The 25,099-nt window shown below is 49.3% G+C and overlaps 1 protein-coding gene across 1 annotated transcript; it reads right to left on the bottom strand.

Annotated features, from left to right (window-relative positions):
• Window positions 1-507: 507 nt before the first annotated feature.
• NR2E1 (nuclear receptor subfamily 2 group E member 1) lies at window positions 508-23,020 on the bottom strand. Its single transcript, XM_084775099.1, has 9 exons — window positions 22,245-23,020; window positions 17,548-17,693; window positions 13,983-14,070; window positions 12,367-12,602; window positions 10,987-11,133; window positions 7,994-8,090; window positions 7,456-7,605; window positions 7,052-7,157; window positions 508-1,928 (listed from the first exon to the last, which is right to left on the bottom strand). The coding sequence occupies exons 1-9, from the start codon at window positions 22,267-22,269 to the stop codon at window positions 1,766-1,768; spliced, it is 1,158 nt and encodes a 385-aa protein (XP_084631225.1). The 5' UTR covers window positions 22,270-23,020; the 3' UTR covers window positions 508-1,765.
• Window positions 23,021-25,099: the final 2,079 nt, after the last annotated feature.

The following is a 25,099-nucleotide window of genomic DNA, read 5'->3' as shown; positions in this document are numbered from 1 at the left end:
CAGCCAAGAACTCTTGCTCAGCCTGCCACCCACAAGTCCATGCAGTTCACACCTGGTGTCCAGCAGAAGGGCCGTACCCCCCTAGTCTCCCCCCCCCCCAGATGTCCTGGGGACAGCTCCTATGGCTTTCTCCCCACTTTACTCACTAGTATAGTGGTTGCAAGCTCCTGGTCAGAGAAGGAAGACTGCTCATCGGCCTTTTTCTACCTCACACAGCAATTTTCCTAACAGATGCAGTTACATCTGAGAGTCGTAGAGAATGGGAATCTTATGTTTTATTTCTTTATTCATCATTTTACAAATGGGATTCACTGTTAAAAAAAAAAAAGAAAGAAATTGCCTTTGTAGCTAAGTTCTTTCTGCTCTGTGCCGGAGGACTCCGAGCTTTGGTTTTACACTAGCTAGGGCCGCCGCCACCTTGTAGCTAGTGGGAAAGAGTAAACCAGGGAGGCGGGAAAGAAATCAGGCAGCATTTACTTAAATTCAATATATTTTTATTCTTTGTAAATACAATGAGTACAACCTTTTAACTTCACAAATCAGTTAATTCACTTTGTACAAGAGAAGTTTGACTCTCCATCCTATGCTAGTCCAAGTGCTGAATTTCCCCCTCTCGGTGCTAGTACCTAATAAATCAAAAATGTGAAAAGTACAGCAGCTATTTAAAAATGTTTGTTTCTACGTTTCCATAAGTATAGACTCATATCCAAGGAGCAGCCTAGAGTGTAGGACGATGTGTGTGGTGGGTGTTTGTGTGCGCGCATGCGCACACGAGCACACATTCGAGGCTTTATTAGAAACCAGAGTTTTCTGAAAGGTGTTCAAGAGTCCCAGGCTGTTAGCAATGGATTGTTCAGGAATCTGTTTAGCACGCATCTCTTGTGGCTTGCATCCTTGTTCCTGTACCATCCGGTGTGACTCGCTGACCCTATTGCCTTTGGCTTCAGCACTGTGATGACGGGACAGCGATCAGCTTCACCCGGTCACCCGGCTCCACTTTATTTGGTTTTGCTGTTTGGACCCAACCTTCCCGGACTGAGGTTCTTTCAGTAGAGCGCTTCTGGTTTGAGATGCTATCCAACTTAAAGTCTTGCTGAGAAGCTCCTTATTGCCATCAGTTCCTTTGACGAGGTTGCCTGGCCTGCGGTATTATATTAAGAAGAGAAAACGAAAACAAAAACCAAAAAACAGAAAGGGGGTGGGAGTAGGGAAGGAAATTACACAGCATAAGCTACGTTTCACTTACTCACTTGGTTCTGAAGGCCACTTAATGAAGTATTATGATAGAAGGAAAACTTTTGATAATGCCTTTGATTTAAAACCTAAACATTATTTTTAAGTAAAGGCTCCAACCCAACCGAGTCCTGAGGGGCGCAGTATATGATGATGTTACACAAAGCTAGCCTTGATCAACTGACTTTATGTGCTAAAAAGGAAAAGAAAGTATGACTTTCAGCTTTCAATAGTTCAGCTCTTCCAGCTCAGAGGCAGAATGGCAGGCTTGGCCTGTGGTGGTGACCCCAGTTCACCTGTTGTGCCACCTGACATTTCCAGCTGTCCTGCTTGGGGGCGGGGGGGGGGGGGGTGGAGGGGGGGAGGAGCAGCAGGTCATAGCTGTTGTTTTGTGTCCACTGGCATTTTTTTCCCCAGAAGGCAACTCATTCCCAGGTTTCTTCCTTCCAGAAAGGTTTGTTAGTAGAGGCTGGTCCTGCATGGCGGAAGTCCATCTGATACTGGCCCATCTTGGAACGTGGGCACTCTCGGCTTAGATGTCGCTGGACTTGTACATATCTGAAAGCAGTCTTGTAATCGGCACGTTGCCGATGGTTTTTTTGAAAAACACTTCTTCTATGGTGGATGGGCTAATTGACCGTAAAGCTGGCAAAAGCAGCAGGAGTTTCCCGAAGCGGCAGGGTTGAGTGGGGTATCTGCAGTAGGAAGAAAACCACGAAAGCAACGTCAGAGCCCCACACAAGCAGGAACTTACATCGTCCCAGGGGTAACTTCCTGCCTTGGGCCTCTTCAGTGACATGTTGTCCCTGCAGTAGATGCCAGGACAGGCACCTCTGTCCCTGTTTCACAAGTACACTACCGGAATCCTCCAAAATAGGATAACAAGAATAACATTGCCCAAATCACATGTGCTGTCTGTCTGTCCTGTCTGTCTGTCCTTCCACCCATATCCCTCACCCCACCCCACCCACCTACCCATCTATCTATCTATCTATCTATCTATCTATCTATCTACCTATCTATCTCAACATTAGCAAGGGGAATACATTTTTATTACTAGAAAAATCAACTTTAAGACACCTGATGCTAATTTTAAACCAAATAATAAACGTAATGTTATCACTGTAGGCAGTGACCACAGGGTTGACTATGAAGCTGGTGGCAGAATTCATATCTTTAAATGCTCAGCTCTCTTGAACAGATTATTTCTTTCAAATAAAATGGCTTCTTTTTCTGAGCAATTCTTCACATTATTATTCAGGCATTATACTTTGTCACTCTCAGGAATAATTCCAACCTTATTACACTGCAAATTAAAGACCAAGCTCTGTTGGGTGGCAGTGCCACCCAACTTTCATGTCAATGAAATTGGCATATAATTAAAGATGTGAGAAATTGCTTAACAATTTCCTTACTTGATGTCCAACATACATTTGTACTCAGATATGCACGTCCAATTCCCCGAAATCTTTAGATGCTTGTGCCCCACCTCTCACACCCTCATGCTAGTCCAGCCAATGCCTTGGAGTCGGGTATCAATGCCATCCATCTATAAGAAAGCCTCCCTCCACTGAGGGAAAAAAAGCCACCTAAAGCCGAGCTCTGGGAACACATGTGTGACTGAGCCATGTTCCACCTCAGCCCTAGGTGCCAGGATCTGAGAGGCGTCAAACCCCTTCACAGGACCTTGTTAACTGTGTTTAGTGCCTAGTGGCCGCACTCTGCAGAGAGACAGTCTAGGGGAAGAGCTTCCATGCGTGCCTCTTAGCTCTGCCAAGAAGAGCTCCGTTCAGCTGGACACAAAGCTTATACTTCGCTCTGACCCCTGTTGGCTCTCACATTGTTACGCGTCACACAAACTCACAGACAGGGCACCAGACCACACTTAATGAAGTGGTGTGAATATGGTGACATTTATCTAGAGTTTAAAAAAAAAATGTTGGATGTGGTGGCTCATACCTATAATCCCAGGACTGGAGAAGCTGAGGCAGGAGGATTGCCATGAGTTCAGCACTAGCCTGACTACATAGTGATAACGAAATCCAGGCCAGCCTTTCTTATAGAGTGAAACCTTCAAACAAAGAAACAATAACCCCCCCCAAAAAAAGCCCAAACAAACAAAAATACCAACCAATTGCATTAATCAACAGAAAAGCAAAACACCTAAATTCCACCACTTTTTCTTTTTGCTGAGTGAGCTGCTAGACCTGCCTTTAGCTTTTAGTCTCTCTTCAGCGGTTCTGTTTCCTTTCCCAGGACTGGACTCAGCGCTCTGCAGAGTGGAGGTGTCAGGGATGCCTATACGGTGTTCGTGGCGTCCACCCGACATGCTAACCCTTTCCCACGACAGGAAACTGCTGCAGGAAATAACACATTCTGGAAAGGATGGATTTGGGAGAGTCCAGAAAGCCAGACAAACAAACTGCCTTGTGCACGTGCTGGGAGGAACACAGAGCCTTGTGTGTACAAGGCAAGCGAGTGCTCTGCCACTGAGCTGCACCCAAGCCTGAGAGTTAACTCCTGACTGTCCGAAAGTGGATTATCCACTCACCCATTCGACTTCTTTTATTCTTTAGTTGGAAAAGAGCTGGTCACTCAGTCAACAAGAATGGCATATTACACGTGAAACACAGCACCACCTAGATACAGTAACAGTGTGGGTGTGTCAGTGTGTCCGGCTGCTCAAGATTATTTTGTAGTGGGTTGAAGGACCACTCCACAAGATGAACTCACATGCCTGGTACTGTTGCCTAGACTAAGAACCTATGGCTGAGCAGGTCGTACGCCTTAGGAAAGAGCCTAGTATTATGTTGCTAACTGGGCAGTTATCAAACTGCATTCTGTATACCCATGGGTTTGCGCACTCCTCATCAGCGGCTCTTTCCGGGAGATGATGCTTGGTACAGAGACCCACATAACTGGTCCAACTGTAGACAACAAGAGGCTGTGATCGCTGAGCCACACATAGGGCATCTGTATCACAGCCCCCTCTCCACAGCGCTCAGGACTCATCTTAGAAGGGGGCTGGAATGAGTAAGAGGCAGAGGGGCCGGGAGACTGCTTTTGAAACAGGCTTTTCCAGACACACAGGCCTGTTGGACACATGAACTCACAGTGGCTGTGGCTGTGGCTGTGGCTGTGGCTGTGAACACAAGACTTGCCTAAGATCATGTCAGAGCCTCGTGAAGTCTCCCTCCCCTAGATGAGGCTCTCTCTCTGCAGTTGATGGCTGCTGGGGGAGGAGGGCAGCAATTTACTGCAGGGATGCAGCCCCAGGTACCTTGCCTAGGCTCCGGTGGACAGCCCAGGCCTGTGCAGGCAGCACCAACTGGACTCAGAGGTTTAAAAAAAAAGTTAATGAAGTTGGGAGGGAGATGTGGGGTTTGAATCTGGGAGGATTTGGAGTAGATTTGAAATGCTCAAATAATAAAGATGTATTTTTAATTTATTTTATAGACTATGTAACCCTGACTTCATCCATTAACATGAATAATGAAAAGTTTCCCTTTCAGTTCTAAATGTTTTGTGCCTATTCCAAATTCCTGATAGTCAGTTCCACTGTGGCATTGTGACCTGCCAGCTCCTAGCCAGCTCCTCATGTCCTGGAGGAATCACGGACAGGACACTGCCAGACACGTAAGTTTGCACGTTAGCTTTTCAGTTCAAATTCAGATCTTGTCTTTCCAGACAGGAGCACACTGAAGGAGTGTTCACCAGTTTGAAAGAGTGAAGACAAAAACAAAACAAAACAAAACAAACAAACAAAAAAACCCAGTTATTTTGTCACATGCCTGCCTCTCAACATTAAGTTAGAATTCCAGCTGACACGGTGAGCTAGGAATCACGTGATAAAACAGGTGCCTTTCAGCCACAGACAGTTTCCTTATTGAGAACAGAGCAAGAGGCAGCATCTCCAAAATACACTGTGGTCACCAGGGGTAGGAGTCTCCAAGGCCACCCTAGTAGCAGCTCCTGGAGTACTGGACTGCCTTGGGGTTCCCCCATCTCGTCTCCAGTAACTCACACAACACGCCTGGAGACCCCAAACCCCAGGAGCTGCACCTACATTTCCCTACTGAAAACCCTCCACCATGTAAGGCCCCTCTTATCCGTCACCTCTTTCATTAGCCAACCTTTCTGGATAACTAGAATCTATTTCTCTCACTCCACACTCCCCTCCCCCACCCCACTCCCACCCCAGTGTGAATTGGAAGTGGTGTGGTTGCCCACTTCACGCAGTGGGAGGGGCGGCCCCTTGTTTTTTCTGATGACTTCGGCCACCCACCTGGGCCTAGCAAAGACCTGGCTGAGCTAGTAACTGACCACGTTCTCGGCTCGCTGTTCTAAACATTCTCTCAGCCACGAGTGTCAGAGGCTCATGGCGATACACAAGCCAGTTTCTAATGTGTACTGTTCCACCCTGTAATTCTGCACTACAGGGTTATGTGCTTACAGTTTATACCCTGTAGTTCAATGTGGATTTTACATTTCCAGCAGTGATACTTCGGAAAGGCGTGCATACAACGAGCTACCGAGCAATGTCATCTCAATGGCCTTTCCCAAATTCGGAACAGTTTTATTCACCCAGCATCCAAAGGGTGATTTATGACATAAGTGAGACAGTGTAGGCTAAACCTAGCTGGCTGAAAGTTGGGCTGTCCTTGGTCACCTCTGGTTTCCTGTGGGCTTATCTCATCAATCAACATAATGAAGATGTTTTGGAATATAAAAGAAGAAATGGGTTGGGATAAACTTTGGAAATAATAATCTAATCTGCTTCGTGAGACAGTCATGGTCGTTTCCCTGGAGTCGCCCATGTGTTGAGTTGTGGATGTAAGAAAAAGTTAAATGGGACTATGTAGCCGTCGAGTCAACACATACACTTTGCATTGTTACAGAGATAAAAACAGAGAGAGAGAGAGAGAGAGAGAGAGAGAGAGAGAGAGAGAGATCTTAGCATTTAAGAGGTTACTGCTGAGTCAGGATTTCTTTGACACCCCCCCCCCCTTAGGTGAGGGGGCCATTAATGCTCTCTGCCCATATGTTTATCTCTCCCGAGGTGTCTATGGCTGGTGTAGACATGACGAAGGCAGGCTTCCATGGGTCCCTCTTGATCCTACTTAACTCCAGATCCACCTCACCCACAACATCGGAAGCCAAAGAGGTTTTGTTACTCTCTTAAAAGCCTGGCTCTTTGCTTCACAAAATAGAATCCGAACAAGCACACTGGCGCTGGGCTGGGAAAACTTAATATTGAGTTCCCACGTTGGAGAGTTTCTACCAACATCCTACATCAGACAGAGGGCCCTTGATTCAACAGACGTAACGTGGTGGGTACTGGAACCCCAAATAGCTCAGCAGACACCAACCACCAAAAGCAAGCAAGCAAGCAAGGAAACAAGCAAGGGGGGGGGGTAGTAAAATGGCCTTTGTAGAAGGCTCTAAGCCTCTTGAACTTGGGGTTGGCCTCTGAAGAAGAGCATCTGTCCCAGGATGATGTAATCTTTCAACCTAATGTTTCAGAACCCATTTCATTTGACTCTCCGTGCGCAGACTCACGAACGTGCGCAGCTCCTCTTCTTTTTTTTGATTGGTCAGCTCGTCCAGCCCACATACTCACAATGCTCTTCACCTAATTCAATTTGCCCTTCTCACCCTCCCCTGCTAGAGACAGGTGAGGACATGGATTCTTGCTAAATTAACTGGCTGGCAACAGGATAATTAGCCACGATGTTTGAACTGGCTTCTTAGTGCCTGCTGCAGCACTCACAATGGAGGCAATTTTCTTAAGTGCATGTTCACAGCAAATAGCGGTCACCTGGTATGAATGTAGCTGTTAAGAGTTAGCTGAGCCTCGTCTTGAAGAGCTGCAATGGCGGCAGCATTCCGGAAACTTCTCAGCTCAGAGCCACTGTGTGTAGGAACTAGAAACGAAGATGAGGAGACTGTGAGAGACAACATAGGGAGTACGGTGGGAGCACAGGGGTAGGAGCACAGGGCACCGGAAGCGGATGACCTCCTGCAGAGTCTCCGCAACTATGGAAGGCCAGGCCAACCTCAGAGTGTCAGTTCCGAGACAACATCATTGACACACACACACACACACACACACACACACACACACACACACACACACACTGCCCCCGCCGCCTGCTCCCCACTCTTCCCCCCCCTACCCCCGCAGGTAGGCAGAGAAGAGGAAGATGGTCTGTGTCTGCTTACCAGCTTTGAAAGTGACAATGCATTTCAGACAGGCAAATTCCGTGGCGTCTAATCGGAGCTGTCTGAACCGAGCCACCACCTCCTGCAAAGCCTGTATTTCAGATATGATCTTGTTCAGCTTCTGGGAGTCTGTGTTGTCACTATTCATGCCTAGAATTGAAATATGGGATAAATTGCTCTAATATGAAGGCATTTTCGTGTTTTAATATTGATTTTTGACAAAATCCTGCATATCAATATCTATTCAATTGTCACTCTGAGATATCTGATTCCATGTAAACTGGCTATATTGTATGAAAGTTAATAAAAAATCTTCTCTTGGATGATAACAAACACAGTAATTTGCATTTAAATAACAATGCAAGCAGTCATGAATACAACAAAACAACATTATTTGCATTTAAATATAGATTTATAAATGACAGGTATACTCTATTGTTCAGCAGGAATTTGTTATTCTTTACATGTTGTTCTTTTTTCAGTAATGTATTTTTATGGTAATTTCTACAACAAAGTCATTAAATTGTGCAATTCTTACCAGATACAGCCAGTAGAGTGTTAGCATCAACCGGAATGGCCCATTGTGCTATTCCTAGAACAAACAGTTCTCTCCAAGCGTCTTCCAGAAGCATCAGCTGTCATACAATAGATGTACAATATAATATAGTGTGTAATTTATAAATTTATAAACAATTTCCATATGTAAATTTCCTTTAAAGTGTTTTAAATGCCTGCCTTGGAAATCTTTTTTTCCCAAATAATCCAGTTTCCTTCTGTTTCCCACATTTTCTTTTCTGAAGTGGTGCTTATAGACACACATGCATTTCAGAGTCAGTGGTCCAGCTCCTCAAAGTTCACTTCCCTCGGCAAGGGGTTAACCCTTCATGTCCTTGCTGCTGCCCCTATCCGGCCACTTGGACACTTCTCTAGAGACCAAGGCTTCTCCATAAAACGCCACCAGAAGCGGAGCAGGTGGATTGCTCTGGGGTAAAACACTGAAGACTCCCACGCTTGTAGGTCAGGGTCCCCGTCTTTCTGGGGAGTTGAGGGGGCTGGGAGAGGGAGAGAGGCGGGAGGGAGAAATCACTAATTCCCAAGAGGCATGAGGGGAAATCAGGGTGTAATTATGTTAATCGGGTGTTGCTGAGTTTACCTCGTCTCCCTGCCTGATTTTTCTGAGCCTCATAAGTGGACAGCATCAAGGTGCTTGCTATTTCCATTCTAATAAAAATGTGCTATTGAATATTTAAAATGAAAACCTGGCCCCTTTTCCAAATTAATATACTGAATTCTACCTCATTGTAGTTTGCTTATTGTTGAAGGGTTTCCAGCAAAAGGCTAAGTGGCAGACAGGAAGTGAATTTTATTTGGGTTAGAGTATACAAATTCTTATTTTCAGGAAAAAAAGTCGATTTATACATACTCTTATGTACACATGCTGGCATACACACACACACACACACACACACACACACACACACACACACACACACACACACGGGGTGGGGGGTGAGAGTGGGGGATGAGGGTCAAAAGATTAAAAGCAACCAGTAAATCTGGTCAAAGATAGAACCTGCAACCTTGAAAACAATTCTCTATGTTAAAAGATCTGTCAAAACCCAGCCAGCATTGGATGGTTTATATAAAGAATTTACTTCTGAAGCTAAGAATCATGAAGGTTTGTGACTAAATTCGCAATTAGACCAAAACGCTTAATTTTTAAGGTGCCTTATTTTTTGTGTTATTGCATTGAGTACAGGAAATTATTTTTAAATTAGAGGTAAACAATAATTGTGGCCATATCTCACGCCGGAAGATCACAAGTGTTTGGCACATTGCTCATTGTCCTGAAAGAAGTACCCGCGCAAGGATGACCTTATGGTTAGTGAGGTAGGGGAAGAATTAAATCCTCTGCTTTTAGACCTATGTATTATGGCTACATGTGTGACTCAGTGGCAGAGCACTTGCTGAGCATATGCAAGGTCCAGGCTTGACCTCCAGTATCAAGAAAATAGAAAAAACAATTTCTTATTAGCCTTTTGGGGGAAGATGTCAATAATTTTCTGTGAGTGCTCTTAACAGTCAGTAGTTGTTTCTTTCTTCCCTGCTTAAAAGGATAATTTATTTTTATTTTATGTGCATTGGTGTTTTGCCTACATGTACCTCTGTGTGAGGGTGCCAGATCCCCTGGGACTGGAGTTACAGGGAGTTGTGAGCTGCCTTGTGGGTGCCAGGAATTGAATCCAGGTCCTCTGGGAGAATAGCCAGTGCTCCTTACTGCTGAACTGCCTCCCCAACCCATCTCTCTTTCTCTTAAGATTAAAAATATATCGACAAGGACATATCTACCTATGGAATCATTAGTTAGAAATGTAATTATGGTCAGGTGGTGGTGGCAAACATCTTTAATCCCAGCACTTGAGAGGCAGAGGCGGGTGGATCTCTTTGAGTTCAAGGCCAGGCCAGCCTACAGAGCAAGTTTCAGGACAACTAGGGCTACACAGAGAAACTGTCTCCAAAAACAAAACAAAACAAAAATGTAATTACAATATTTTTTAATATTCCTAACAACAAAATAAAATGTGAGGTTTTTAGCTGTACATAATTGTCTTACTTTTGAACATTATTTAAAGAATTATATAAACTACATGGTGACAAATCAGGAAGCCAAAACTATCCACAGCACAGTGGAAGGTAAAAAGTAGAAGATACAAAATCTCACGAATCAGTGCTCCCGCTGCTTTCTGTTTCTCTCTGTTTGAGTGTGTGTAAGAAACCATCTTAGTATCCATAGTTGTCCTTGTAGCCCAGGCTAGCTCAAACTCAAGGTTCTCCTGTTTCAGCCTCCTGTGTGTTGGGATTACAGTTGTGTGTCCTCATGCCTGGCTTGTCACCAGTGTTAAAGAAAATTAAGTATATACAATGTACTTCTATATGTATTTTACATAGAGCACATCAACCTACCCTGAAATAACATAATTACTTTTTTTTTTCTGAGACAGAGTTTCTTTGGGTAGCCTTTCTCTGTCTTGAAACTCACTCTGTAGACCAGGCTGGCCTTGAAGTCAGAGATCCACCTGCTTCTGTCTCTGAATGCTGGGATTAAAGGCGTGCGCCACTACCCCCAGCTTTGTTTTGTTGTTGTTTGTGTATTTGTTTGTTTTTGTTTTTTTGGAGATGGTGATGATTTTTTTGGGTTTGTTTTTGGTTTTTAAAGACAGGGTTTCTCTGTGTATCCCTGGCTGTCCTGGAACTTTGAATTCACAGAGATCCACCCGCCTCTGCCTCCCAAATGCTGGGATTAATGGTGTTTGCCACCACTGCCTGGTCATAATTACATTTTTATTAAATACATTTTTATTTTTAGTCCATAGATACCTTGAACCTCTAGAATGGTGTTGGTAACGATAAAAGGTTTCTTCGTTGTTCGGGATGCATGGCTGCCTTGTTGGTTTATGCAGGTGACATCCAGCTTTGAAGGCCGAGTACTGTCGCTTCCTTCCCAACCCCTCAATGCCCTGTTGCTCGTACCTGGTCTTGCAAAGACAACGTGGAAAAGGCTGGCACACTCTTTGCCCACTTGATGCTCATAAAGAGAAGCCTGGCAGCTGATTCACACACGGACTCAGTGGCCACTTCATAGAGATACAGTGGGGTCCCATTCACTTCATGGGGGTACTGGGGGGAGGGAGAAAGAGAAACACCTGCAAGTGAGGGAAGCACAGCTTTGCGAGAATAGCTGATGTTTCAATGCACTGGGTAAGCAGAGGCTGGGGGGCTCTGCTCAAACATTCAGCTGCCTCCAAACATCTCTGTCTGCAGAATTTGAGAGATGACATCTACTCTACTCGGGGAGGCACGTTTGAGATCATTGGGGGGGGGGGGCTCTGTCTTCCAAAGGGCTGTCTGGCTATTCTGTCCCCTTGCAGTAAATTTTTCTTGGGTTGAGCCAAGTTCCAGGCCTGGCTCTCAATTTAGACAAGAACTCCTTGGATTTGTGTAAATAAAAATAGATGTAAAAAAAAAAGTATAAATTAATAGGCATACCAAACACAAATATGCATATGAGTATTTTTAGAAAGGATTAGTATATTATGGAAATATTTCAATTAGACATCTTAATCATTCACAGAGCATTCCCATTCATAACTGACAACATATTCATAACACTACTTTCCAGAGCTTATTATACACATCAAGGGTAAGAAAGCAGTATTAAATATTGCGCGTGTGTATGTGCCCAGGTGTTTGGCTTCCCTGCAGTGTGAGGCTGCAGCTGGCCTCCTCTGGGGGGAATCCTTCTTCTTATCCTTCAACTTAGGCCTCAGGAGGAATCAACTGGAGGCTTGAAGCCCAGTCCCTAGGTGGCAGCCTTCCCAGGTAAGGTCAGGTTGTGACTCTGCTGGTAGGACCAGTCCTGGGAGTGGTTTATAGAGTGGCTAAGGGCAATGGGGAAAACACAGTGATTACCACATTCTTCTCTCTTGTACTGAAATAGTCCAAGATTATAGATCCTGGGGATGTCGGGAGGCTTTTCCCCCCAGGTGGAGACAACTTCTGTTCTAGTCAGTCCTGGCCTCTGGGAGCACCTAAGGCTACGCTCTGGGATTACACAGCTCCACTCACCCACTATGGCGGATTTAGTGTGCCCTAAAGGCACAGGTTTCTGGCCTCCACCCCATGTGCCCCCCAAGGAGTGTGCTTTTGTAGCCTCTCGGAGGGTGGTCTGCTGTGCATTAAACATCAGCATCTTCGGCTCAACGGAAGGGTCTGTAGACTTAGAGCCCAGCTTCTGGGAATCCCATCTTCTTCCCAACCCTCTGCCCCCGACTGCGTCTCAGCTTAGAAGTGAGCGTCGCTACCCTCCTTTCCTTTGCTTCAGAGTTTATTGGACCCAGTAAAGTTACTCACCTTGGGCGTGGGCTGCGCAAGGCTCACAAGGGTCTGCCGCTCCGGGGTAGCAGACACAGCGGCCAACTCCAGACCGTGCGGCTCCAGCTGCGTGACCGCTGTGAAGAAAGCAGGAGCTGGCAGCGCTGCGGAGGGGAAGTGCGCAGCTGCCCCGTTGTCTTCCTTGTGCCCACGGAAGTAGAGGGCCACCTGTTTGCGGATGGTGGACGTCCGAGGTCCCCGCTCGTGCTGCACGGCTTCAGAGACAAGACCAAACAGATGGATACAGGCCTGGAGTCGTCACAGGCGCGGTGACACTTGGATGCAGCGGGCTGCCGCTCCATCGTCACCTCTACCCCGCCCCCACCCTCAACTCCCTGGGTTACCCAGGATGCAGAAGCAAAAGGAGCGAGAGGGCATGTGGTGCAGGGCGCTTGGGCACGCTTTCCTGACACAGTCGGGTAGCAGGGACCTGAGATGGACAAGAGTGGGGGAGGTGCTCAGTGGTCCTCTGCACCCTGAGATCTCAGGGAAACCGTGCACTTTCTGGATCTCCGAAATAACAAGGTGCCCTCGCTCCCACTACCAAGAAAGGGAACATCTCACACAACCAGGTCTGCGGAGGAGGCCGTCTCCCTCCACCTCCAGGTGGCCTCCTAGGCACCAGGAAAAAAAGGAACGCTGGGGGATGGGACCAGGGAGAGCCGAATGTGCCGGAGGAAGGCAAGGGAGATGTGACAATTACCACCAACAATTTAAACAAACAAATTAATTCAGGGTAATCTTCCGCCCGCGGAGCGTGACAACTTGTCAATACACAAGTTCAACAGGTTGGATGCTTCCTCCTGCTTCCTGAGCAGCGAGAGAGGGGGCACACCAGACAAGCTTTGCGCCTCAGGCTCACTGTACTGCGCCCCCAGACTCTCCTCCAACTTTGCCCAGGCTAGGGCAAAGACCCTTGCCAAGTCCAGACCCGAGGAGAGGCAGGAAGTACCACTTGGGCCGTTATCTAAACCCTGAACTTCTCGAAGATCCAGGTCTGGCTCGAGTTTGGGCCTCAGGGGAAGGTGGTGTGGACGGTACTCCTAGGGCTGTGTCATCTTTCCTCTCTATCTTCTTTTCCCTCTCTTCTGGGCCACAGAGAAAAGGCTCTTGAAAAACTAGGGCCAACTCAGCGGCCATACTGAATTTGCCAATGAGGATTTGAAACCTTGTATTTTCCGAATGTTGCGCATTTGGAGAGTTCCAGAAAGACTTAAGCAATCGCGAGATCTTAGGGAGGCTAGGAAAGACTACGAGAAGAGGTGAGAAATGGGGTTAGGACCCTTAGCAGGAAGTATGCAACTGAGCATGGGATTCCTGCTCAAAGGCGTTGCCTCAGTGAGTGTGGTTTAGGGCACAAGTTTCCCACGTGGGCATGGGACTTCTTCCTGGAATACCCCAGTGGGGTCAGCTGGGGACTGCTGCAGAGTTCTGAGAGGCCACTACTGACAGCCTGTGGCCAATTCCCAGCATCTGGAGAGGAGAGTTCTGTTGAGGAGATGATTTACATGCATAGGAGTGCCGTCTATTTTCTGTACATATAATTTACTTACTACTCAATCAACATTAGAAGAATAAAGGCATGTGCTGATTACCATCTTTGTTCATGTTGACTTCCAAACACTTCTTCAGTCGACACGCCCTGCACTGGTTTCTGTGTGTCTTGTCTACCGGGCATCCTCCCTGAAATAGATCGCAGGCTGTCAGAGCCCCCCTCCCGTGGTCCTTAGGTGGGGACCAGAACACGGTCCGGTCCGGGGTGTGAGGCCCAGCGTGGGGACACTGGCCAGCCATCAACTCTGGGCAGATGTCCGGATCCAGTGAAATGGGAGAACCTTGGGCACTAGCAGGGCCAGGTAAGTAAAGGGCTGAGATTCCCAGGGTTGAGACCAGAAAAGCAGTCCTCGACCTCAGGGAGTTGGACAAAGAGAAAGGGCTTTCCTGGTTTTCTAGATCTCCTCGGGGTTAAAAGAAGAAGCTCAAGCCAAAAGTCGTGGACCTGAGGAGTGGAGCTTAGATGACTTTTTTCAGGACCGAAGACAGCGACCTGGCCCTGCGCTTCACCCGGAGCGAACCTGGAGCCACCAACTTTCGCGTCTTGAGTCTCTTGCTTGCTGCGATCTTCTGAGTGAGCCCATTGAGCTGACAGATAAACCCCAACCACTTACTCTTCACGCCTCTATGTCCTTCCCTTTGGTAGCTAAACCATCCTTACACAACCACAAAGCGGAGACAACCCCGAGGTCCTAAGGACTGGCTTCAGCCTAGATCCATGGAAACAGACATCGCTGGGCTGTGAGGTGGCAGCCAGGATGCTTAGAAGGGTAAAGCCTGCTGAGAGAGTGTAAGGGCAAAGCTGAAGGTTTGAGGAAAACCCAAGGAGATGTGGAGACACTGCCTGACAAGAGGATAATAGAGAGTGAGCGATTAGCAAGATGGTGAGGAGAAGAAAAAAAAAAAAGACATGCTGCCTTACAAATACTTCTCTGATAGGGATGAGCCAACAAGCGTCTAATGCAATCTTGTGTGGGTGGGGGTGGGTGGGGGGAAGGTATAAAAAGAAAATCTAGCTAGGCATGGTGGTACACAACTCTGATTTCAGCAATCAGGAGATGGAGATAGTGGTGAGACTAGGGCAGCCAGGGCTACAGAGTAAGAGCTGGTCTCAAAAAAAAACAAAAAAAAAAAAACAAAAAAAAAAAAAAGGGAAAAAGCATTAACAGATAAGTTTTCCTCCTTCCCTTGAATGCAAGCCCCTTGGGCTGTATCCCCAGATTATGGGTTTGGGAGGCAGGATCTTTCTGGTTTATAGTTCAGGATGGCCTGGAATTCACTGTGTAGTCTAGGCTGGCCTTAAATCTGTGGCTCTCCTCTTTCCCCCGTGCCACCACAGCCAACTCCTGCTTCTTTTAGTGTTTGTGTTAGTGTCTTTTCTGAGGGGTACATATATAGATACATGTTGTGTATACAATTTTGTCTTGAAGCACTTCGGAGGGAGCCCAGGGCTGCAGGCATTCCTGTACTGAGTGGCACCCCTAGACTTCCACTTAAGTATTTTACACACAGAAAAAAAAAGTTTATTTTGACTAACAATTTTAAATATTCAAAAACACGGAAGTTGGACTGAGTATTTTCCCTCCCTGAAATATCCATAAGGAAAATCACACACAAGAATAATTCAGTCTTCTTCACTAATTACAAATGTGCTGACTTGGGCTGGGGATGTAATTCACAGTGCATTCCCAGCACGTGTACACACCCAACTCAAAGCAAAGCAAACTTGGTTAATTTGTTTAAAGTAAAGGTAGTCAGATGTCCATAATGACTTCTAAATGTTGTCAGTACTGTTAGTAAGAGAGTGAAATGGTATTTACTTAGTCTTAGAAGAAGAGAAGAGAGACTTGGATTTTTAATTCCTAGGAGAATTCATCAGAGTATCTTTGGCCCACAGCAAAGTGGTTCAATACAAAGAGTTTCAAGTTACTTATTATTAAATGTAGTTGGATATCCAATCAGAATAATATCTTCTCCAGTAGTTTGATAAACATGTAAATGCAAAAATGTCTCAAGTGGGTTTTCAGTCACATCAACTGTATATAAGTAGCTGGAGCCCATGAGAAGGAAGAAGGAGCGCCTCTATTTCACGCCTTTATCAGGACACAGGCCTGATGGGTTTGCTATCAACCCTTTGCAAGCACCGTGGACTGACTGATATAAATGTCTTTGAATTGATGATCAGCTCCTTCAAAGCACAACACCTCAGATTTCCCAGTTCTGTCTGTTACGTACAAATATAAGCTGTCTGGCCTGGCATGATGACCCACATCTGAGACTGAAATAAGATCATGAGTTTCAAGCCAGCCTAGGATGCTGACCAAGACTCTCCTCCTCCTCCTCCTCGTCCTCCTCCTCCTTCGCCACCACCACCACCACCACCAACAACAACAACAGTACTCTAAGTAGACACCTGTTCAAATCTGGCACTCTACAGCATCTCAAACCCATGGAGCTTCTGGGATGAGTCCCATGCGTGTATATAATGTGATATTGGTGAGCTAGACTTTGGGAACCCCCCAAGGGAGGGGGTGGGAGGACTGCAGAGGCCTAAACAACCTATCTAAATGCATATGTCTTCTTGTGTGTGCTGCCAATCAAAACCTATCAGGAATGGATAAGAGATGAATGTTCCACCTGAACACGGAACTCGTGATAACTGACTAGTAGCAGGTGGCTAGGTGAGTCGATGTGCATTAGTGGACATTGCTGACCATTTGGTTGTCAGAGGGTGACTCCTGACTAAGGTGCTCTTAGGAATCCTCCCAGGAGAAAAAGATGAGGGCCACTGTGTAGAAGGTGAGCGAGGTATGGGACAGGAAGACTGACCTCCTAGGTTGACATGAGCCACAGACCTGGGAATGGAGTGACAGGTGGTTGTTAGCTCTGGTTGAAAGCTATAGCCCTAATTGCCTTGTCTCTGTGAGGCACCTCTGCCTGTGAAGGGCTGAAATACAGCTACCCACCAGGCTCATTCTGTAAGCAGAACTGGAGGGCGCCATGAAAACTTGATAGGATCCTAACTTTTATTTATTTATTTACTTACTTACTTATTTTTAAAAGCCTTCTCTTCTTGCTCCCCCTGCACTTTTTCTGAGTCCCCACAGCTGCCTGCACCCAGAGTAGCCTTGCATCTTCAGAGCCAAAGGGACACAGCGTCTGGCAAGCTCCATGACGTTCAAGCAGCGAGCGTTCACTCTGGGGTCTTAGCTAAAGGTAGTGGCCGCCTTGGCTCAGGTGCCCAGCCACGATCTGAGGCTGAGCTGCTGCTAAGAATGGGACTGCGGAGGGAAGACAGCCTGGTAGGCTGCTTGCTTGCTTCTGCTTGCTTACTGTGCCTTAGATTCTGAAGTCCCTGAGTTCTCTGAGCAGACTTTCTGCCTATATGTGGGCCTTAGTGTCAAAACGTGGCTGTGGAATTAAAAAAAAAAACGTGTAGAAAACCCGTGGGAGTTCTGACTCTCCTGTAAATTCATTTTGCCTCCCCTAACCTTCTCTGGCCTTTCCAGAGGCAAAGGTCCACCCAAAGTTGACTGGGAATCCAGAGAAAGCCTTGGCTGGGGACCGACGCAGAGGGGAGCAGGGCAGCTCAACCCTGGGGAGTACCTGGTTTCCAGACTTGCAGACATAAGTCCTATTCCTTCGGATGCTCCTTTTGAAGAACCCAGAGCAGCCGTCACAAGCGTAGACCCCGTAGTGCTTGCCAGAGCTGCGGTCACCACACACTTTGCAGGGGATGTCTAAAATGCGGCCTGAAATCGCAGGAGAGACCGGGAAGTGGGAGGGGGGGGAGGGAAAGGGTGAGAGAGAAGCGGGGGAGGAGGAGAAGGAGGAAAGGGGAGAGGGGGGAGAGAGATACTAAGCAATCTGACCTCTGAGGGGATTAGCATCGGAGCTGCGGTAAAAGCAAATAATGAAGAGATTTTATAGCCAAACTTTTTTTCCTTGAGCAAGTGTCAGCTTCCTACAATGAGCATTATTCATGCACCGCTACATGTATTTGGGTCTCCTCTAATCGCCGAGACCCATTTTGGAATAAAAGATTACAGCAGGCCCGGGCAGCAGCTCGGCCCGTCGGTGCCTTTCTGCTCCGCCAAAAGTTTGGCCGCCTCCCACCCTCAGCTCTTGCATTTAACAGGGGGAGAAAAGTTGTTAGCTAGCGGCGCAAGGAGACAAACTTGAAATGTAAAAGGGGAAAAGAAGAAAAACAAACACGGCTGGAACCCGGGATGGCAGCTGGAAGGCAATCGAGTTTTCTCAGAGCTGAGCCCGGCAGTTGTTATTATTAGAGTTATTATTGTGATGCTAATACTCGGATTATTAATGATAATAAGGGTAGTGGTAATTGCCCAACTTTCTCTTCACCTATGGAAAAATGCTTAGTTTGAGAAATCATTTCTTTTAGGAAAAAAAAAAAAGTCGAGGGGGAGGGAAGTAGCCACCAGACTAGGAGTGAGCGAACACAGCTAACCAATTTGTGGCCTTCCAGACGGGGTGGCCGAGGCAGTCTCACCTTTACCCACCTCGGACTTTCCGCCTAAACACTGGCCTCTTCCCCCCAACCCCCGTCCTGGTGGTGTCTTCCTCTGCGTTTTTCTGCTGCTGGAGGGAGGGGGTTGTTTTTGTTTTTGAATGGCTCTAATTTTTCCGGGATTGCTACCCCACACAGGAGAACTTTGCTTGGACTCTCCAAGCCTTGGAGAGACCTTAGCTCCCAGGAGGGGCGTTAGGTAGAGGACACTAAGAAAGGTGTGTGTGTGCTTTCTCTCAGGCCCAACAAGTACCCGAAGCAATTTTCAGACTAAGAAAAATTTCCGAAAACAAAGGGAATATTTGTAAAAAAGTATTAACGTTATCATTTAAAAATAGTTAATAACAATTAACACCTGTTTCCCGCCCCCGCCCCCCCCCCGCATCGCTACGGGTCAAAGACGTTCCAATCGCGGCCCGGGCGGTCTCGGGCCTCGTGGGAACCCGATAGCTGCTCTTGGAGCGCCCAGATTGGGGACCTGAGAGACAGCAGTGGGAAGCTCTGAGCCAGCGGAGCTGGGGAGGTGAGGGAGCTCTCTGCCGAGGCCCGGAGGCGAGGGAAGTAAGAACTTACTCCGGGATTCCGAGGCGCCCGAGCCCGCCCTGGCCTCCACCTCAGGTGGAGGGGGGAGTGCGGGGGACCCGGCAGGGGGAGGTCGGGAAGGACCCAGCTCAGCCGGGGTAATTACAACCCCGCCGCAGCACCTGCCTATAGAGCCACCAGTGACCCGTCAAAAAGAGTAGCATGGGAATTCGGACGGCGACAAAGGCTGGCGGGGGAGGCGTTCGGCGTAGCGGCCACCGCTTCGGCGCCCCCTCTCCCGCAGGGCAAGAGCGGAGATTGTGTTGGGGGAGGGAGGGGCTGGAGTGAACCTAGAGTGGGTCTTGTCCTTCACCCCCCTGGGACTTGTCACTACTCTCTCAAAACAACTCATGGTCGCGCCTGAACCGCGGTCACAAGCTCTGCTGCACAGCTCTTACACTCACTGTGGACTGTAAAAGCGGATCTCATATCTTTCTACGTTTTTCTCCGCTCTCGGGTCTTCTGGGGCCCCTTTTAAGGCTCAGTAGCACTGTCGCCCCGGCTGCTTGTCTCTTCCCGGGAGCACTGCAGGCGATGCTAAAAGAGCCCGTAAGAGGAGCAGTGATAGGCCCTCTTGCCCAGGATTTCCATCCAGACTGTAGGCTAAGGTCACATATTTCTGGAGAAGCCGTGTGGAGCGAGAAGACCAGCCCGGGGTGGGTGACCTTTTTTTCTGGCTCATCGGTCAGGATGCCCGATTGTCACCACTTGGGCTTACTGATCGGCCTTGTTTAGGGACTGACCTCCCAGCCCAGGCATAGGAGAGCCAGGGAGCTGGACTGGGGCGGGGCACAGAAAAGAGGGAAGCGAAAATTCCAGGGCACGGAGGGTCGACGCCTCAGACTCCGCCACCCAGCCACGTTAAGGTGACTTGGGGTCACAGACAAGCTGGTTGACTGCGGCAAAGCTCCTCTCTTTTAGCAAGCCAAGCGGGCTCAGACGTGAGTCAAGCCTGAGTTTCCTGAGGCTGGAAAACGGTTCTTAACTTCCCTCCCCAGGGGGTCCCCTTGGGGCTTTTTGTGTGTCATAATTGCCTAAAGATATATGGCAGCTTCGATTACTGTAATTACCATCAGAGGCTGTTGAAAGAAGTTAGTCTGTGCTGCAGGGGTGACTGGCCAGGGTCTTGGTACCACCCAGGCGGGGATCCGGGTGACAACGCTCTGCTTTCCAGCCGATCTAAGCTGCACGAGTAAGAGGAAGTCCTCCCTGCCCCGCAGAGTCCAGACCTGCCCCGCTGCACGCTGACCCCCCCCCCCAACTGTCTGGCCTGCGGGGCCACAGATTTTCCGCTGCTCGCAGCCAGGGTCTGAAAACCTGGATAAAGCGTCACTTTTGGTAGGGACTGGCCGCCTCCCGCTGAGAGCAACTTCTACAGAGCCATTGCACCCTGAAAGGAGGCTCGAGGCTTCGAAGGCCAAACTCGGCCTTGGCAAGTTAGAAAACTCAAGTTTCCCCCCCGCCCGAAAGTGTGTTCACCTCATCAAGTGCCCATTCGGACTCCCAAACTCGGAGCCTAAGTTCACGGAGCCTGGGTGCAGAGCTGAAAGCTGAGCTTCGCGCTCACTCCTTCCCTCGCCTCTGAAGCGAACTTTTCAAGTTCTCTGGTAGCTTTCGACCTCTAAAAGGGCAAAAAGACCTTTACTTTTCAGAGACAGGTTAGCTGTTCCGGGGTGAGCGTTCCAGGAGGCCTGCCAAGGCCCTTCAACCTTGGTTTTTCCAATGGAGATTTGTAATGCAACGGAATGGCCTCCCCCATCTGTTTTTTCTTGAGAAAGACACTCAGGGGGATTTTTTTTTTTTGAGCCTGCACTACTTCTCAGAGATCCAGACTGCTAGGGCAAGGGCAGGCCGAGGCTAACGGGAACCGAGGTCCTGCACAAGGGCAAGCTGTGCACCGTGGCTGTGGTAAGGGTTCCTTCTTTCGGCCCTAGCTGTGAACGCCCCCCCCCCCCCCACAACACACACACCACCTCGTTTGTTGACGTTCACTTCACGCTAATTTTTAAATTCAGCACCCGAATCCGAACAAAAGCACAGAATAAAACCACAACCTACTTCTTATGAGGGAAGGAGGTGGAGGCGGGAAATTGCACCATCCTAAGTGAGACTTCATTATCAGTCCTCAGAAGTACCCAAGACTCTCCGAACTTTCAAAGACTCTGGACGAACTGGGCGAGTGAAGGGGGAGGGGGCGGGAAGGAACTCCCTCACAGAGAGCGCTAAAAAATGCTCTAAGAGAAAACAACGCCAGTGGCTGGAGAGCTGGAGGGTCTTGGGTACTTTGCACAGACCCTAGAACTCAGAGCCTCCTGCGTGTGGAAGGCGGGAACTGAAAGGCCCCGGGGAGATTGGAGCACGGAGTTGGCGCCTTCCACACAGCCTCAGGCCTACCCACTCTCAGGTTGGCAGATTCTGTGCTTGCATATGCCCTAGGACATCCGAGCACTCCTGTCTGGCGAAGTCAGCAGAGGTCAGCTGCAGCAGGGCGTTCGACGTTAGGGGAAGTTGGAAGAAGGGACGAAGCGCTCGGAGTGAGCAGGCCGCGGACTCCTGCCAGTGCTGGACTCCGGCTCCGAACAGTCCTCGGGAGCAGGGATTTGATTCTGCCTTTGCTAGAGTGGTTCGCCATACTTTACATTCCCCAGTTATGACCTACGCGGATTTAGGATTAAGGAAAATGTGACTTTTAAATGGTTTCTGCTTCCCAATTTTGCAGGATTATTTGAAATAGCTAGAAACGGGGTGCAAAGCATTCCATTCAAAATCCGCTTTGCAGAGTTGCCTTTGCGCGCTGGGGCTCGGAGTTTTGAGCGGCCGGGTTATTGTGCCGCCGCCTGGAGCTGCGGCCCAGTTCCCGCCCCCCCCCCCTCCGTCTTACCCCTCCCACCCTCAGCACCTGGCAGCTAAATAGAAACCACTCGCTGGACTGGTGGGCTGCAACCGGTCGCAACCTTTCTAATAACGCAGGAAGACCGGGAAAAAGCCAGCATCCAGAAGCAACGAAATTGCTTTCTCAGTTTCACGAAATGCTCCAATAACAGTCTGAGCAGAGCTAGGCCAACGGACACACACCGAGTCCCACTCCGAGGCTCCAATTCACAGAGCTTCCCATGGACCTCCCTGGCCTCCCAGCTTGCCCTCCCCAGGCCACACGTCGGGACCCCGCGGCTGCCCCAGAGGTACCCACTTGTTGATCCGGCGGGCTTGCTCATGCTGGCGGTCCCGGGGCGCAGCGGTTGGTGGGCACTGCCGGATTCCCGGCCCACAGCGCCCACGTCGCCGCCGGGCGCCGCCGCTCTCCAGCCGCCCTCCAGCCTGCAAGGCTCCCGGGCCGGACAGGTGGCTATTGGCTGCGCGCTGCCCTGCTCTGCGGGCGCTCAGAATTCGTTCCACAGTGAAAATGCAAGCATCCTTAAGTTTCTTCCCGGCTCTAGCAAAAACTGCAGTCGCTGGGAACGTGGGGTGGTACGGACACAGTCTTGAACAGACAGATGGAGGGATGGACAGGCAGGCTGAAGAGGGAGTACAGCGCGAGGGGGAAAATTGCAGGACGGAGATGGAAACACCGAGATGATCTTCCTACGGAGCAAAAGGGGCAAAATTCCTCTCTTTCCCCATGCCTGTTACTCAGTTTTCAGTCTCTCCCTCCACATAGGCGTGCAGAGTAGGCAGATCTCTACAGACTGCTGATCTTCTACGGAAAGACGAAAATCACAGCCACGGTCTCAGAGGCAGACGCTTTCCTCTCTGCCGGAACCTGGGGCGCTGAGAGGGGAAACTAGACTGCTGGGAGATCTTCCAAGGGAAGATGTGGCCAGGTCCGAGTTTCCGGGGACTGTCGCGCGCACAGCGGCGAAGGGTCCCCGAAGTTCATTACCCTGTGACTTTGTGCCTGTCGCTGCGAGCCCGGTCTCTGGTAATATCTCCTGAAGCGCTCTGACAGGCAGGCAGCCGCGGGGAGGGGAATAGGGCGTCCCTGGCCCACTTAGCTTTTCCCCCCAACTCCTGGCGGGGTCTGACGTCAGCCATGTGCGGGGAGGAGATGAGAAGAGGGAGGGGGTTAAATGCTAATGATATTAATGAACCTCCAAGCGGCTCCAAAAGAAAATGCAGGCGCTCTCGGAGCTGAAGAGTTAGTGTGTGAATACGGGAGTGCAGCTCCGTGCGTGCGTGATGGTGAGGACGGAGCCGCTCTTGTAATAAAAATTTTTTTTAAATTTTTATATTTCACGGCAAGGGAGGAGGGGAAGGGTGACGGGGCTCTCTCAAAACGCTTTCCCCCCTCTCTCCAGAGTGCCAGACAGATAGATTTCGTGGAAGAAAATTGGGTGGCTGTGTCTGTGTGTGACTGTGCGCTCCCGGACATGGCCATGTGAGTTGGTTCATTGTTGATCTCACGTCCCTACTGTTGGGTAAAACTTGGATCTGGCCCGAGGTGAGTAATTTATTCATTTCGCAACTATCTATGGAAAGCCAGAGCTGAGGACGCTGGTGCGTGGACTTGAGGATTGGGTTGGGGTCTTGCGGTCCCTCAGCCTTGGTTTCGGCACGGATGTGGGGAGGTCTTCGCCAGCTTCTTGCAAGCAAAATTGGCCTACCCGGAGCTGGCGGAGTCTTCTCGCCTCCATTAAGTGCACTGGAGCGGCTGGAAGGTAAAGGCTTTCCTTCAGCGGTAGGTCCTCAGCGGGTGTCGCCGACTTCCTTGTACAGGACAGGGGGACTCTGAAGAGCTCCACCACCTTCCTCCCCACCCGGGTCGCCTATCCGAAATTCCAGAGCTCTCCAACGACACCCTGACCGTGGCGTAGCGCGGGGACAGCGCGCGCCAAGGGAGCGGTGATCTCCGAGCTCTAAGAGATTAATTCCATTTAAGCTCCCTCGGCAGCTTGAACTTGTCGAACAAGAGCTTGCCAGCCTCTCCTCGGGGCGTGGGCCCAGCTAGAGGTCAGAGGTCACACCTCTGGCACTCCACAGGGAGTTGGGGGGAGGGGAGCTGTGGCCAGCGGTCTTCTTCGTCGCCCGCCCACCCCCGACGCAGCTCGCTCTCGCGCCCCCCCTTCCCCCTCCCCCCGCCCCCAGCCGCAGTGTGCTTGCAGTGCCTGCTGGCGTCCCCTGAGTGCCCGCCTGGCGCTGCAGGTCCACGCTGGGGTCCCAAGCCTCAATGGCTTTGAGCTCAGGTCTCCTGTCTCAGCACGTGATCGCAACTTTCCCCGGCTTGGGAAGCCCGGGGAAGCAAGGAACCTAGCGCACCACACACAGCAGCCACCCGGCGCAGAGCCCAACCATCGGGAACAAGCCAGAGGCCGGTGACAGTTTCTTGTGCCACCTCTCCTCTATGGTCTTTCAAACCAGGACGAGTTTAGAGTATGGTGGAAATTTTTGGGTGACAAGGAGGGGAAAAAAATAACATATTTTTGGACAGCCAACTTGGGCTGCCAACCAGCCCTGCTCACAGCACAGCTTAAATTCGAACTCGGTGCCCTCTGGGAAAGGCATTTCCTGCTAGGGCTTTAGAGACAGCGTGCCAGGCTCAGCTTTGAATATTTGGGTCTAGCTTTTGCCAGAAATCCAATTGTTGCTGCCGCCGCGCCAACACCACCAACCCGAGGTGGAGGCAGAAGGGGGCGCTTGGTCAAGGACAAAGGACTTCAAGCGGAACTAATTTGTCGCGGGCAAAGATGAGGGCAAATGTGGTGGGAAGTAGACCCAGGCCTGTCTTCAGGGAGACGTTTAAGGATGTGTGGGTAGGAAGGGAACTATGGGATTTTCAGGTGCCCGGGCTGGGCGGTAGAAGGAACGGCTGCCTTCTTGCATTGCCTGGATACGAACGAGCCTGCTGACTCACTTACAGACACCAATACTTGTGAAAAAATACTCCCAAGCTCCTCAAATTGTCCCCCAATCAAAATCTCTCCAGTCACTAACTAATTCTTAATCGAACTAGGTGCCAAGAAGCCCACTAAACAGACACGGGAGCATACACCCCCACCTCACACAGAGAGAACTATTCAATTCCTGCAAAAAGCTACAGGGGCTACCCAT

Source organism: Acomys minous (genome assembly GCF_964271855.1).
Source record: "Acomys minous genome assembly, chromosome: 3".
NCBI classification, from domain to species: Eukaryota; Metazoa; Chordata; class Mammalia; order Rodentia; family Muridae; genus Acomys; species Acomys minous.
Note: the sequence above shows the minus strand (reverse complement) of the source record. Positions and strands in the feature narration are given on the sequence as shown.

Excerpts from the sequence above, each read along its gene's own strand:
- NR2E1 (XM_084775099.1), bottom strand. The coding sequence starts at position 22,269 with ATGAGCAAGCCCGCCGGATCAACAA. Across the intron at positions 8,091-10,986 it reads CGTTGTCTTTGCAAGACCAG|CTGATGCTTCTGGAAGACGC; the intron begins GTACGAGCAACA and ends ATTGTATGACAG. Across the intron at positions 7,606-7,993 it reads CACTCTACTGGCTGTATCTG|GCATGAATAGTGACAACACA; the intron begins GTAAGAATTGCA and ends TTTCAATTCTAG.